At 34.7% G+C, this 15,894-nt stretch overlaps 1 protein-coding gene across 1 annotated transcript; it reads right to left on the bottom strand.

The window, feature by feature from the left end:
* Positions 1-883: 883 nt before the first annotated feature.
* LOC114270174 (Josephin family protein) lies at positions 884-14,145 on the bottom strand. The gene is made up of 2 exons (XM_028211625.2): positions 13,704-14,145; positions 884-1,901 (listed from the first exon to the last, which is right to left on the bottom strand). Exons 1-2 carry the CDS (start codon positions 13,941-13,943, stop codon positions 1,140-1,142), a joined length of 1,002 nt encoding a protein of 333 aa, XP_028067426.1. The 5' UTR covers positions 13,944-14,145; the 3' UTR covers positions 884-1,139.
* Positions 14,146-15,894: the final 1,749 nt, after the last annotated feature.

The raw sequence follows: 15,894 nt of genomic DNA, 5'->3' as shown, positions 1-15,894 counted from the left end.
GAGAGAGAGTGAGTGTGTAAGAAGAAGACATTCCTTCTCATGCGAGAATGACCGCTTACCTGCTCAGCATATGGGCTGCTGTTATTTTATTATTTATTTATTTTTAAAAACAGAATTTCAATATTCAAAGTTTTTTTTTTTTTTTGAAATAACGATACAGATAAAGTTTGAAAAAACAAAATTAAGGTAAAATTTATAAATTTTAATAATTAAAATGTTAAATTCTTTCATGAAACTATAATTATTTTAAGAACTGATGTGTAAATTTTTTTCTAGGTGGTGTTTGGAGGAAGGATAATCTTGACACTGGACAATTTTTTTTTTAAATTTATTTATTATCATTTTGAAGTTAGAAAGAGTCACATGTAGGTCTCAGGTGAATTTATTATTTGATAGAACTTATGATAATTAGGGAGTGTTTAGAGCGAGGTTAATCTTGACACTGTAGAATTTTATTTTTATTTTTATTATTACCTTAAAGTTACATATGTGAGTTGACATAATTGAACCAAAAGCAATGAGAATCATTCAAATACCATTCCATTTACAGTAAATTCATTGGCTAGAAAAGAACTCTATATTTCAATAAATAAACGGACAAGAGTTTATTTCCCTAATTATTATATACATTTGTAATGCGAAAAATTAAAAACAAATCTGCACAAACATCTTAAGAATTTTGATTAAACAAGGTAACCTGTTTCATGTTCTCTATTCTTCTTAAATCAGACCTTTAATATTTATGCTCAAACTTTCAAAATAAGGAATTCACAATCAAAGAATAATCATTAAGTATAACAACCATACAAATAACCAAGCAATCCTGTTTTATTTCTCAAATTTTAAAAAATAAAATAAAAATAGCTGTAACCTGAAACTGCCATTAATCCTCTATGAAGTTGACAAATTATTATTTTCTCAATTTAAAGTTTTTACAATGTTTAATTGAACAAGACTAAGATATAATTTTTTTTTAAAAAAAATAACTAAAAAGGAGGAAAATAAAGATGTATACACTGCAAATTCTATGGAAACTAGCATAAAAATGCAAGTTCATGGTGTGAGTTCAAACATCAAACTTGACACACATCATAGACCCCTTGACCTGTAAACATAAAAATCTAAAAGAATATTTCTTCTCATACATCATCTCCACTATTTTTCTTATCTTTTTGTGGAGTTTCAGCTTCAGCACCTGCAGGAGCAGGGGCAGGAGCAGGAGCAGGAGCAGGAGCTGGAGCTGGAGCTGGAGCTGGAGCCGGAGTACTAGGAGTAGGAGTAGGAGTAGGAGTGGGAGCCGGAGCAGGAGCAGTCGCCAGCGTAGGAGTAGGAGCCGAAGCAGGAGCAGGAGCAGGAGCAAGAGCTGGAGTAGGGGCAGGGGCAGGGGAGGTATCCATCAAGCTGGCAGCTATTGCAGCATTCAAAGCAGCCTCATCCTCTGCGTCTAAGAGCATTTCTGCTTCCCCATACTGATGAAACGGATCGGAAACCTGTTGATTTTGATTGGTCCTGTGATTAGGTCTCTGTCCAGAGTTGCAAGATTTAGTTATCCTCTCTGCATCTTCAGGCAACAGCCACTGTCCGTAACCATTGGAAGCTTCAGAGGATGTCATTGGACACTCCTTGGGGAAGTTTCCCCTCACAAGGAAAATGCTCCAGCCAAAACCCTTCAGAGTGTCCAGATATGCCGAGAGGTAAAATTTGGATAGGTGCTCGGGGGCTGCATAGAGACTGTCAAAGTTGTACCACTCTCCATTCACTTTCCGGATACAGAACCAGTGGTCTTGCAAATGACAAATGAATGCATTTTCAAGTTGCGGGTCAATCTGAGCAGGTTCGGCAACAGGGCAGTTGAGTGGAATGACTTGCAGATCCCACACCTCCAATGCTTTCTCTAAAACCTGCAAACAGAATTTCACTTTATGTACAGGGAAAACAAATAAATTAAATAAAAGAAAAGAAAATTTTCACGTTAGTAAAAGGCCCAAGTCAGTGATGGTTTCCATATTGACACCAAATTATAGTCAGTGCAGAAAGGAACAAATGCAACCATTCATTTTATCGAACAGAACAAGCATTTCTCTTGTCCAGCTGAGTCTACATTCAAGAGAAAAGTTATGGAACTAAACCATATCTAGCATGTAATAAAATCGATTACCTACAGTTAACAGTATGAGATAACATCTCTTTAAAAAAATAAAATAAACAAACAAACAAACAAAAAAGAACTGGGAGAGCTAGTATATAGCACACTTACTGTTGTGCTTAAGAAACAAGAGTACAAATTGACAACCACCATATACACTCAATGAAGATAAAAAGGTTCTCTATATCTATCCTTAAAAAAAAAAAAAAAAGAAGAAGAAGAAGAAGAAGAAGAAGAAGAAGAAGAAGAAAAGAAAAGAAAAGAAAGAAAGAAAGAAGGATGACAACCCCTTTTCCCTTTTTTAAATTTTTTTTCACTTGGTTTGGTGGGGAGATGGTGAGGGATTGTCACTTTCAGATATACCAGCAAAAATATCACTAAAATGCAATTTCAACAACATGGCCTACCAACAATCCAAACCATAGAGCATGGTTTTTTTCCACGAAATAAAAGCAGCCCAATATAATCACCATGTTTTTCTGTGCAACATATCTTTTGTTTGTTCATATAGTGAATCCTCAAGAAACCCTTTATTTTTATCCACTTTTTACCAAATAGTATAGGCCTTAAAAATTGCAGACTACAAGATCTGCTAAACTCCTCTCTCTCCCTTTCCACACTTTGGGGCACATAATTTTTTTTAAGACCAAAAGAAGGATATTTGATCGAATATTTAAAGTTTTACCACTCACATCATTGCCTGGCACTGTAATGCCTCCAATAGCACAGTGCCTCCAATCCAATACTAATAACAGTAAGCAAAAGAAATTCAGTCTTGCAGATAAAGCTCAACTTAAAGACATAAGATCATCACTATTGGACCTGTTATATAGAATGTACTATAGATTCTCCTACAAGATGAAAGTATCTGAGTATCAATGTAGCTGACCCCAATTGGTTGTCAGACAAGGCTTGATTTTATTGTTAAGTCCTAAGTAGAATATTTAACAGAGAACAATGACAGATCTTATATATATTACAAAACTAGCTCTTGTTTGCTTAAACTTCTATTGTTTGTAAATGATGTCTAATTTAACAAACATGGATAAGAACAAACAGTACTCTTCCTCTGCCAGAACAAGCCAGAAAATATTACCAGCTCTGGTAGTGGGAAGGGGAGACAAAATGAAAATCATAGTGAAATAGTGCAATCCAAATCAATTATGCAAAACACTACAGAAATGGGCAGAGATATCCAATGACACCATGTCTAAATACAAAGAAAACAGTGCCAAATGGTACGTCAGTCTAAAAGTATAGGGAATAGCATTTATGCAAGACTCTGGTTCCTTCTAACGTATAAAAAGAACAACCTTTTAACAAAAACCAAGATAATTTAAAAACTGAATACCAGAATCAAGGAAAGCATGATGTTATGTTATTTATTTATTTATTTATTTTTTATACGTATGATGTTTTGTTATTTTAACTGTATGGCAAATTGGCAATCATAGAATTTCGTAGTAGGAAGCAATAGAAGTAGAGTAAGATTTCAATCAAGTGGTTAGAAATTCATGCTCATTTGTATAATTTCAACGTTAGTGCTATGATTTCGTTTCACCAGGATGCTGATTCTCCCTATTCTGTCCCCTTCTTTTCAGTTTTCACATAACATATTCAACCAATCAAAAAAATTACCAGCTAATGTCCATGCACAGAAATCAAATCTAATCTTAAATAAATGAACAGAAAAATATCAAATCAAACCATTTATTTACATTTGGTCAAATTATTTTAAATAAGTAGAGAAATATTTATAGAACCAAAAAAATGTGATAAGCCTAAAAACAAGTAACACCACACTCGAAACGTAAGTTTTGTTTAAGTTTGGACTTATGTATCATTTGCAAAGGCAGAAGAAAATGAAAATTTGTTATTTTAAAAGGGGTTAAAAAAAAGTATTGTTAGGCTCAATAAAACATCCTCACCATAAGTTCTCAAGAATTGATGACCAAATTTTTTATACATAATATAATAATATTTTACAAGGGTATGGAAAATGATCTTTGAAAAGGGCACATAAGTTTCTATACCAACAGGCAGAGCCCAAAAGGGTTGGGAGGAGTTGATCTTGCCATAAGGAAATTCACTCACTTAACTTGCCTTTTGTATGCCCAAATGAAAGCATTTTAACATTGGTTCCTGACAAAAGGTGTCCAGCTGGCTGACCCACTACTAGTTAAGGATATATCAGAGACTATTAAGTGAGACTGTAAGTATGAGCAATCATACTATCACCTTTCTTTTGATCAAATAAATTCCACATACTATTATTTAGAATGTTTTGCAGCACAAATTTCTAAAAAAACAGTAAAGGACACATCTCTTGCTACCAATGTTTTCCAATGCTGATAAATATGCCTTACAATCCATAGAAAAAACAATAATTCATACTGGATTAAATCATATGAAATAGTTCCAACCATAAGCATTCCACTTCATTGTAAAAGTGACAAATAACATGTAGACTTGCAGTTGTGTCACCTTAAATAACAGATTGCCTTTGCCTCATAAGAAACAACCATGTTACATATTTCGATAAGACCTCCTTTCTCAAAATGGTGAAAGTCATCAATACATAAGCATTCCATTTCACTCTAAGGGGACAAATAATATGTCGACATTTTGTCTTAAAGATAGACCACATCCTATCAAATTTAACATCTGTGCATATCTTTTTTTCAATATGAATTACATGGATATCTCCTATTTTTAATAAACACAAATACTCTCCAACATTTGTTACAAAATCAAGCAATAAACGCACAGGTCAAATTAAATCCTTACACGAATTAGTTAGCATACAAAGTAGGAAATCTGATCTCTAGCTGCACTACAAGTATCCAATCTGAAGAAATTTAATGTATAAAGAGAAATAGAGAATTGTATTATTGATTGATTGTATATTGATTTGTTATATTTATTACAATGATTCATGATTCCTATATATAGAAGAGGGTGAGTGTGTAGTAGGTAAGGAGTAGGTGAAGTGGAGGTGGTAGTGGTGTAGTGGGTTAGGTTTAGTGGAGTAGGTGAGGTGGTAGTGGTGTAGTGGGTTAGGTTTAGTGGAGTAGGTTTAAGTGGGTGAAGTAGGTGGAGAGGTGAAGTGGATTTTAACAGCCCCCCGCAAACTCAAGGAGGATAGGAACTAACCAACTTGAGTTTGGAGAGAGTAACAAAACAAGAAAATACACTGACAAATAAAATTAAAAATGGGATAGGAGACACTGTATGGTCGTGTCGGACCGTTGTAGCAGACAGTTTACGGGGTCATGTCGGACCGTTGTAGCAGACATTGTGTGGTCGTGTCAGACCGTTGTAGAAGACAGTTTACGGGGTCATGTCGGACCGTTGTAGCTGACAATGTTGAGATAGTTGTTGTGACAGTTTACGGAGTCTTGCTGGACCCTTGTAGAAACTAACCGAAATCAATGTCGGGACAGTTTACAGAGTCTTGTCGGACCCTTGAAGGAGCTAACCGGAATCAATGTCGGGACAGTTTACAGAGTCTTGTCGGACCCTTGAAGGAGCTAACCGGAATCAATGTCGGGACAGTTTACAGAATCTTGTCGGACCCTTAAAAAATACACTGTATGATGGTGTATATAGGCTGCCCAAATATATATATATATGGATATATATAGTGAGCCTTCAAAAGTCGCGCCCTCAAAAGGCGCGCCGACTTCATCAAAAGGCGTGCCCGACAGAAAGCGTCGAGCCATCAAAAGGTGAGCCGGAGACGCGGCGAGGCACGTGAGCGACAGAGTGGCATGTCGGCCGCGTCGTCAGTGTCGATATAAACCAATGCGGAGGCGGTGGAAACCAAACCAGACTGAAACCTCTGAACTTGTCATTTTGAAACAATCTGTAAATACTCTGTATCCAACCCTTCTCGGAAACACTCAGCAACCCAAAAAATATGGCATCTTCTTCCCGTTCAGCTACCCAGAACATGGCCTCATCTTCCCGTGGTCTGCTAACTCTCTTTCCCGACCTCAACGAGTCAAAAAGAGAGATAACTGGTGCGGTGGCACTGGAACCTCAACCAAGCGCCCCGGAGTTTGCTCCGTTGAACTTTCCTATGCGGTCTGTGGAGCAAAGAATGGCAGTGCAGTCGGATGTGGAGGCCAATCAGTATACATTGAAGTCATGTGTGGAAACCATGACTGCAGTTACAAATTTGTCGAACCGGCTGCAGAGTAGGACAAATAAGGTGCAGCAGTTAAACGCCCAACTGGCTCTGCTCCAACGCATGTATAAGGATGCGCGAGCAGAGTTAAGTGTGCTAAAGGCGGAAAATAAGGAGCTGAAGCGGAAGGCCACCGTGATGTTCCGATTTGGAGGTCCGCCATATGCTGTAGTGGAGGAGCAGGGTGGAGTGATCGTGCCCAGTGGAGTGGGAAACACGGAGGCAACACCGTCAAGGGCCACCCAGGACGGAGGAAAGAAGAAGAGACCTGCAGCAGAGTAGAGAAGAAAAATCCCACTATGGGTGTTGGGTGTGTTATGGTGGTTTTTTTTTTTTTTTTTTTCGTGTAAAATTATGATCGGGGTTGATCCTGACATGAATAAAATAAGTGTGTTTGGCAAACTCGAATGGTAGGTGTGGTAAGGCAGAAAAATCAACTGGAATGAATTTTTTTTTTTTTTTTTGTGAAAAATAATAATAATAATAATAATAATAATAATAATAATAATAATAATAATATTAATATGGAAATCATGGAGTGGGCGGTGGTACAAAAATATTGTGTAGAAAAAGAGGGAGATGGTGGAAAAGAGAGGCCACTCATGTTATTAAAATAAATTAAGGAATTAAAAAAAGTGGTATTGGTTGGCGAAATAAATATATATATGAAAAAAGGAAAAGGATGAGAGCATTGGCGGAGGGACAGGCCCATGTGGCTGGCATGAAGTTGGGTCCATTGTGTTTTCATCATAAGAAGTGAGTGGGTGATAAAATAAAAGAAAAGAAAAGAAAATAAAAAGAAAGTTGGGTGGTGGAAAATTATTGTTTAGACAGAGAGAAGGCATGTGAGGTGTAAAGTGGAGGACTAACAAGAAGTACTCCTTTAGGGATACGAGCCCCAACTGCAGTGAACCTCTCAGGCTTCTTCAGAAACTCCACCACCTCCATGAAATCTTGCTTTGCTTCATCTCCACCAGCAACATCATCAAATGTCACTCCAGTATTAGGTTCCATCTGAAACTTGGCTTTTGACTGACCAAAGGCAAGAGGAAATCCAGGTCCACCAGGACCTCCTATTCCTCCAGATGACCGCCTTGAGAGAAGGAACAGACCCCCAATTAAGATTGGTGGGAAGGCCAAATTTCCAATTAAGTTGAACAATAGAGAACCTGAGTCCTCTTGAGCATTGTGCGCAGCAAAGTCAATGTTCTTCTCCCTGAACTTCTGAAGGAGCTCCTGGCTGAGTCCAGGGAGTTGGACCCAAACTCGTTGCACCCGATTCCCTAATTCTGGAGAAACAGCCTCAACAATAGCTATGGTTCCATTCTCAAATAAATCTACCTTTTTCACTTCCTTGTCCAAGTACTCCAAGAACCTAGAATAAGACATCCTGGAGGAAGAAAACCCTTGGTCATCAGCATATGCATTCCCACCACCAAGTAAGGCAGGTACACTAAATCCTGCATTTCCGAGTAACAACTTCAAAAAACCTCTTCTTCCTTCATGGTGCCTTTGGTCCAGAGATGCTGTTACATAATTTCTTTTTAATAACTTACCCAATGACAGAAGGCTAGAGGAAGAAAAAAGGCGCCTGCCATAGATCTCTTTGCCCAAACTTGGTTTAGTACTATGGGTAGATAAACCACTTCCCACTAGGCAAGCTGATGAGGCTGCCATCTACAGTATTATCACCTGGAACAAGGTGCACAATAAAGAAGCAGATTATGAAGAAGAAGTAGCTTGAATCAGATGATTTGTTAACTGTGGCGGTGGATAAGGGCAATATGAAATGGGTGGGGGTGTGGAGTAGCGCAGAGGAAAACTGGGAGTGAAGGAGAGAGAAAGTTCTGCAGAGTTTTAATGGTACTACAATGCCAAATACCGAGCAAACTTTCCGCCTAAATTGGGCAACCTTCAACGCAGGTGCGGCGCCGCCAGCGGGCAGCGAAGGCAAGGTTGCCGGCCGGCTGCCCGCCGGTGAGAAAACAAAATACGGGCCTAAATCTTATGGCTCTGATACCATGAAGAAATTTAATGTATAAAGAGAAATAGAGAATTGTATTATTGATTGATTGTATATTGATTTGTTATATTTATTACAATGATTCATGATTCCTATATATAGAAGAGGGTGAGTGTGTAGTAGGTAAGGAGTAGGTGAAGTGGAGGTGGTAGTGGTGTAGTGGGTTAGGTTTAGTGGAGTAGGTGAGGTGGTAGTGGTGTAGTGGGTTAGGTTTAGTGGAGTAGGTTTAAGTGGGTGAAGTAGGTGGAGAGGTGAAGTGGATTTTAACACAATCCAAGATGGTAAACAAATCAAGCCATAAATGCACAATTCAAATATATAACCTACACCAATTAGTTAGCATAAAAATTAGGAAATATGATCTCTAAGAATATTGAAAGTCACTAGGAAGTTACAAAATCACAAGCCAAGATCTTAGTTGTGTTAACAGCACACAAAACAAGTACAGACAGAAGCTCACAATACATTCTTGCAGCCTCTTACTCCCCTTCTCGCGAAGGTCAAAATTTCAAAGATGATACATACCTTGCCATATGGGAAGACAAGGATTCATTACAAGGTATCCTAGAAGAACTAAAGCATGGTGAGAAGCCGTGCATGCATAATCATACGAAGCCTAGTTGAAAATGGATTAGGTCAATGGTTAATGTATTATAATCTAAGTCGACCACAAGTGATTGTAAATGAAGACCTATTCACTATATTTAAAATCTACAGACGACAACACTAGATTTGAAAGAAAGAGGTGACAACTGGAGATCATGTGTCTTGTATAAATCTCACACTTATCTACAGGGGGGCTTACGTGCTTGTAAGCAGTAGACTTACTGTCTTGTCCAAACTACAGGTCCTCCATTACAATCCCAAATCAATTAACATAGGTTTTGGCCATGTGCATATAAGCCTCTTGGGCACACTCCCCTTGCAAGGCGGTTTTCAAGAGTTAGTTCTACCCAAGGGTTCGTATCATTTGATATCAGAGCTAGCCACCACGTTGAGTATGTGATCGGACGAATGGGATCGAATGAGTGAATATTTGTGGTTCGAACCACGGGGGGGCAACCTATAGGCTGGATTAAGATACCCAAAAAGGTGTTGAATACTGATAGTTGAGTGAAACTGCCAGAAAGGAAAGGGAAGGGAAAGGGCTACCACCGGTTAAACGTCGATAGATTGCCCATCGTGGAAGTCAGTTGCGAAGCATGGTGGTATGTTACAATCCCACGTCAATTAACATAGGATTTGGCCATGTGCATATAAACTTCTTTCTCAGGCACCCTCCCTTGCAAGCCGATTTTCAAGAGTAAGTTCTTCCCAAGGGGTTCATATTATCCTCACAGTGCTAGCCCAGCTGTTTGACCCGTGTCTTATTTTAGTGATTAATAAAATTAATGTCAACAATACAAAAGTGTCAATTTTGTGGGTCAAAACACAATTAATAGAATGATCAAACTTCTATTTGGGCTTAAAGTTTAACTTCATAAAGTGGTAGGGAGGAAAGCATAATTATCAAAAGGTATTGCACGTTTTTCCAGGTGTTCATTTTGTGTGCTGGCCTTGTAGCTTGACCTATTAGACTATAGAGCTATATATGTATATAGTAAAATAGGATACATATTTTTATGGTATTTTGTTTAGATTTTAGAAGAGAGAAAAATAAATAAAAAATAATAGATAACTCTCTCATGAAGTTAGATAGAAGAAAAAAGAAAGGAATTGGAAACCAAGATGGAGAAGAGGAAAAGAGCAAATGGAGCAGGAAAATTGGGAAACTATCTATAGGTAATAAATTCTGGTGTTAAAATTTCTTTCATTGAACTCAATTGCTATTTAATTTGTATTCATTTGGGTATCAAGTACTATCATTAGATATTCATTTGGGTAACAAGTGCCATCATTAGATGTTCAATGAAATATGATTTCATAATACTCTATCTTTATAAGTCAAAAACCAGTACTTTGAGATGGGTATTAATACAAATTACTTTGATAAACAATTCTTTGAGCTGAAACTATTCTTCTCTCTGATGAAATTATTTGTAATTTTTTATTCCTTTAAGAGAAGCATGTAATGACAAAACTCTGTACCAAATATTTCTTAGGAATTATTTCAACTGAATTTTAGTGCTAAAAGGAGGTTGAGTTGTGATTGAGGTAGAAATTTCATGGTTAGATTGGGGTTGAAGCATGTTATCTGCTGAAATGAAAATCTACGTGCTGAAATTAACATTTAAAGCTTAAACAATGTTATTACGTGCTGAATTTCTTATTTAAAAATGTCAAAAGTTACTTGGAAGTTAAGCACTACGATTGTAATTGCTGAATTTGATATTTAAGTGATAAAATTCATGTTTAAAAAAATTATTACCATGCCTTGTATTTGCTAAAAAATTGGATTTATTTGCTGAATTAACTTATTTAGGCGCTAAATTAGCATCTAGAAGATAAAATAGGAAACCTAGGCGTGGGCATGTCTTAGTGAATCAGTGTTGTCAGTGTTGTGCTAATGCGGAGTCAGTGGATCATTTGTTTTTGCATTGTCCAGTGGCTTCGCGGCTATGGGATTTTATTTTCTCTCTCTTTGGGATTGTTTGGGTTCAGTCCCAAGGGGTGTTGGCTATGCTGTGGGCTTGGCGAGGTGCTCGGATTGGTCGTCAGAGGCGGCGGGTGTGGCTGTTGGTGCCGTCTTGCTTGATGTGGCTTGTATGGTTGGAGCGAAACAGCCGAACCTTTCAAGAGGTTCATCATGGTGTTCCTTGGTTAGAGACTCAGCTTCTTGGTGTTTTGTATAGTTGGTTGAAGCGATCAGTTCATTCAGATTTGTTTGTTTTTCTAGATTTTCTAGATGATATAATTGGGTAGTGCTTGGTTTTAGGGTTTCCTTTGTGGGTTGCTGCGTTGTATTCTTTGCATCATCTTGATACCTTTTCTAATAAATCCTTTATTTATCCGAAAAAAAAAAAAGAAAAGGAAATCTAGTTGCTGAAAGTGAACATCAAATGCTGAAGTTCATATTTAAGAGCTAAACTATTGATTTTATTTTTATATATAATTAAATACATTCTAAATATGGCATCCTCTTGAGATTATGGTCAAGAAAAGGGATTAGAATGGATCAGGATTGGAATTAGCATTATCATGCATTTTTATAAGTATTTATAGGCAATATCTTAGGACTTGATACACACGCTGTTTTCATCACTCCATCTACCTTCTCTTTTGTCACAAAAACCCTAACTTTTCTACCTCTCAAATTGAACCCTCCTTCTCAAATATAACACTCGGATCTGATTGAGAAGGGCTCAATTTAACCCAAATCCCCTACCCGTGTCATGTCGACATGGATACTCCCTCCAAAACAATCGAATTCATGTAACACAAACTGATTAAGTGTATACAAATGATGCACATTTTCGTATGGCATCAATTGGCATTTTTTTGTGTTATGACATTACACGTGGAGTCTATATTGGAATTAATATTGTAAAATCATGAACCAAGGGTAAAATATACATTCACCCATTGATGTGCATTGGCCCTTCCCATTTGTCCATTTTATTTATTTAAAAAAAGGAAAGAAATTCATACTCTATCAATTTTACATTCATTATTCTTGATGAAGAAGAAACTCAATGGATGCTAAATCCAGAGTCTTAGAATGAAATGTTCCACCTTGGTTTCAAACGTTCCATGTTTTGAATTGTACCCTTCAAAATTAGTTGAATTTGTTACAAGGAGGAGGAAACTAAAGATTGTATATCCATAGAAAAAGATGAAGAAAGTAAAGAAAATGGCATTGGTTGCATAAAAAATAAAGATATAGCAAATTCCTAGTTTCCCATAATATAATTCAAGCATGATTAAGAAGAAGCAACAATATAAGTGATATTAGCAACCCTGCTTTTGCCTCTTTCTCTTTAATTAAGAAGATCATTCTATTGCCCTCTTTTGAAATCACTCAAAGAACACAACCATGTTGCTAATCCACTCCAACAATCCTTTCAAGAAATTATGCCTAACTCTATTTACGCCAAATATATTCAAAAATGCCCATAAATATAGAACGGAAAGTACACATCCTTTCAAGAAATTATGCCTAACCCTCTTTTGACGTGATTAACTTCTTCTATATTAGCTTCACCAAAAAAGTACACATACTTAAAGTTGCCCAATTGCTAGAAATCAGGTTGCCCAATATCAAAACTTCGTCAATTACTACCAACCACACAAAGAGAAACACTTTAGAACCTTTTTTGTTCCAATAGCCACATTCCTTCACCCCACCTGTACCAGATCAGGACAACATAAAAGATCCACACAAAACTACCCCCACCTGTACCAGATCAGGGCAACAAAAACGATCCACACAAAAGTACCCCCATATTGTGAAAGTAAGTAAACAAGAATGAAGACAACAAAATCACCTCATTGTGATTCCCAAGTGTTCAAAGACCATAACTTTCTCTGAACAAGACCTTTAATAAACTTGATGGAGTTGACACATTGTAGGAGCAAACAGATAGCTAAGTAAAGATTACTAAAGGTATTTCCAACTGGACTTCATTAAATAATATCACAAATTTCAAATTACAAATCTTTGTGAAGATACCGTGATGAGAATAATATCTTTCCATAAGAATGACCAACAATAACAACAAAATTAACCACAAGAACAAATTCATACTCCACTAATAGTATTACTGTATTACTCATGTAAGACACTATGGACAATAGAATGTTTCTAGTTGATCAGAATTCCATTACATTAAACTCAACCCCAATCATTTGAGTGTACAAAGCAACCAAAATAGTGGACTTAAAATCCACAAACCCTATTTCAAATTCTATTTAATTCAAAAATCATATTTTTACAGTAAGATTGTTTTTTAATGTAGATAACATGGGAAAGACTATGGACACCTTATAACTGCAGAATACTTTTTGAGTCATAACAAAAAAAAAAAAAAGTCATAACCAACCATCTCAAAATAATGTCATCACGCAAGTAGAAAACTAGTCATAACTAAAGAAGAAAATGGCATAACTAAAGGTGCATATGATAACGGGTGCGTATTGTAGAATTCTCCAGATAACATAAAATTGCAACCTCAAGAATTTTCAGGAAAGGAATTGAATTAACTGCCAGAGCAGAAAGTTCTACTGAAAATCCAACAATCCTTCAAACAAAGACATTCATCATACAAACCAGTCCTCTTGTCTTCAAATTTCCTTCTCAAACCGGTTTGTACAGAGATACCAAACTCATAATCAACCAAATTACAAATTGACATTAAAATTCAAAGAAAACAAAGCTGAATACTAAAGAAATGAAAGTATAATCAAACCTGAATACTGAAATCACCATCGAGCGAGACGTTGTGAGACTCCTCAGGAACGAAATCGTCACCGCCTTGACCTTCGAGCATCATCTGACGTTCCCTCAGATCAAGATCGGAGGCCAGAGCAGCCAAATCAAATTCCGAGAAGAAGGGACCCTGTAACACCGTGTTCACGCAATGCACAGCACAAAGCTTCGATTCTTGTACCTCGTGATACAACATTCCTCCATTGCTAGGACCTTCCATTTCCTTTTTCTCTCAAAAACTCTCTTTCTCTCTCTAGAAGAAGAACCTCCAAACCCTAGAATCTGTCTGTCCGTCTCTTTCTGGACGAAGTGTGTTTAGCTTCAGCCTTTGGTGAAGAGAAGATGAAGAGCGATTAAAAAAACTTTCTTTTTTCTTTTTGTTGTGCATTTAATTTTTCAAAAGTTATTAAGGTAAATTATAAATGGACCTATTGTTTAAAGTACCAATCCGTTTGGTTTGAATTTACGGGATTTATTTTTTAGAAAATTAAATTTTTTTATTTTTATTAATTTTTTTAATATTTTAAATAATATTTTTAAATTTTAAGATATATCTAATATAAATATACTTAAAAAGTATAATATTTATAAAAAAAAATAGAAAATTCACTAAGTATCAAAAATATAAAAATAAAATTAAAAAATAAGTTACATTTTTTATATCCTTGTGTGTTTATTAATTTTTTAAATATTTTTTTATAACACATTTTACTTTTTAAATATATTTAAATAAGGTGCATCTAAAAAAAAATATTACTTAAAATTTTAAAAATATTCACTAAAAACAAAAAAAATAAAAAAATAAAAAAAAATCGAAAAAACTCAATTTTCAGAAAATGAAATGCAAAAAATTGAAACAAAACACATTGAATTGTATCTATAATTTAAAAATTATATTGTATCTCTTTAAGTTTTTAATTGCATAATAAATGATATTCTGTATTAATAAATTATCAAGTTAATCAATTATTTTTAATAAAATTTATAAATATGTTTTAATTAATAATTTAGATAATTTTATTGTTGAATAGAATAATAGTTAGAAATTTTATTTTTTCTATTAATCTTATTAAATAAAAAAATATGCTAAAAAAGTATTTATAGTTTCTAAAATCATATAGAACAATCTGTATTTTAAGTAAATCTCAAAAAGTATATTTACAATTTGGTAATTTATACTAACACCCCCTGAGATTTCTATTTAATAGAGATCCCCTCACATTTGAAAATTACACTTATCTCCCTGTCAAATTAAAATGACATATTTGTCCCTTAACTTTTATGTATATAAAATAATAAAATAATATAGATATTTTATTCATATCATTTCAAAAAAAGTAACAAATTTTCTTTGGTTTAACTCGGACAAAAAATTGAGTTTTTAATTTTTCGTATTTTGTTTATTTTTACTAAATTTTTTTAATATTTTAAGCAATTTTTTTTTATCTTTTAAATACACCTAATCTAGATATACTTAAGAAGTATAATATTTTGTGATTTTTTTTTAAATTCACCAAATACAAATAATTTAAAAAATACAAAAATTCAATACATTATCTTATCTTGTTATATTCAATAATTTAAAAAAAAAAAAAATTGGTACAAATTTTGTACTTTTTTAATATATCTAAATTAAATTGATTTAATCTAGATATAATGTTAGAAATAAAAATAAAAATTCATATATACAAATTTATACAAAAAATATCATAAAAATATTGTGATAGTGACATTGTTGTAAATATAAATCATATTTATGGGTATTTTATTTTAAAGTGAAAGGTTATTAAGGTATATCATTGTGTTTGAAAATTTTATATATAATTTGTGTCTGTATATCATCCCTCAATAAGAATATATTCAAATAAAATTTAATGATAGAAAGTTATAGAACGCAATCATGATGATATGAATAAAAAATTGTAGAAAAAAAGATAAAATGGTCATTTATAAAATTTTAGGACATGACATCGGTAATATAGAAGATAATTTGTAATGAGATTATAAACCTTAGGGAAAGAAATGTAATTTTTCAAATGTAAGAAAAGAATCTGTAATAAACAAAAACATCAAGAGTGTCAGTGTAATTTACCTTTTATAATTTATCCGAGTTATTAATAGTATGTTATTATATCCTTAATTTTATATGAATATTTTTTAATATTTTACTA

This window comes from Camellia sinensis, chromosome 3, assembly GCF_055761805.1.
Source record: "Camellia sinensis isolate YWXY chromosome 3, ASM5576180v1, whole genome shotgun sequence".
In the NCBI taxonomy this organism is placed as follows: domain Eukaryota; kingdom Viridiplantae; phylum Streptophyta; class Magnoliopsida; order Ericales; family Theaceae; genus Camellia; species Camellia sinensis.
This window is presented reverse-complemented; position numbering and strand designations above follow the sequence as displayed.

Coding starts and splice junctions, on each gene's coding strand:
- LOC114270174 (XM_028211625.2), bottom strand. CDS start 13,943: ATGGAAGGTCCTAGCAATGGAGGAATGTTGTATCACGAGGTACAAGAA. Junction 1,902..13,703: donor ATGGTGATTTCAGTATTCAG/GTTTGATTATAC, acceptor TTCTGTTTGCAG/GTTTTAGAGAAAGCATTGGA.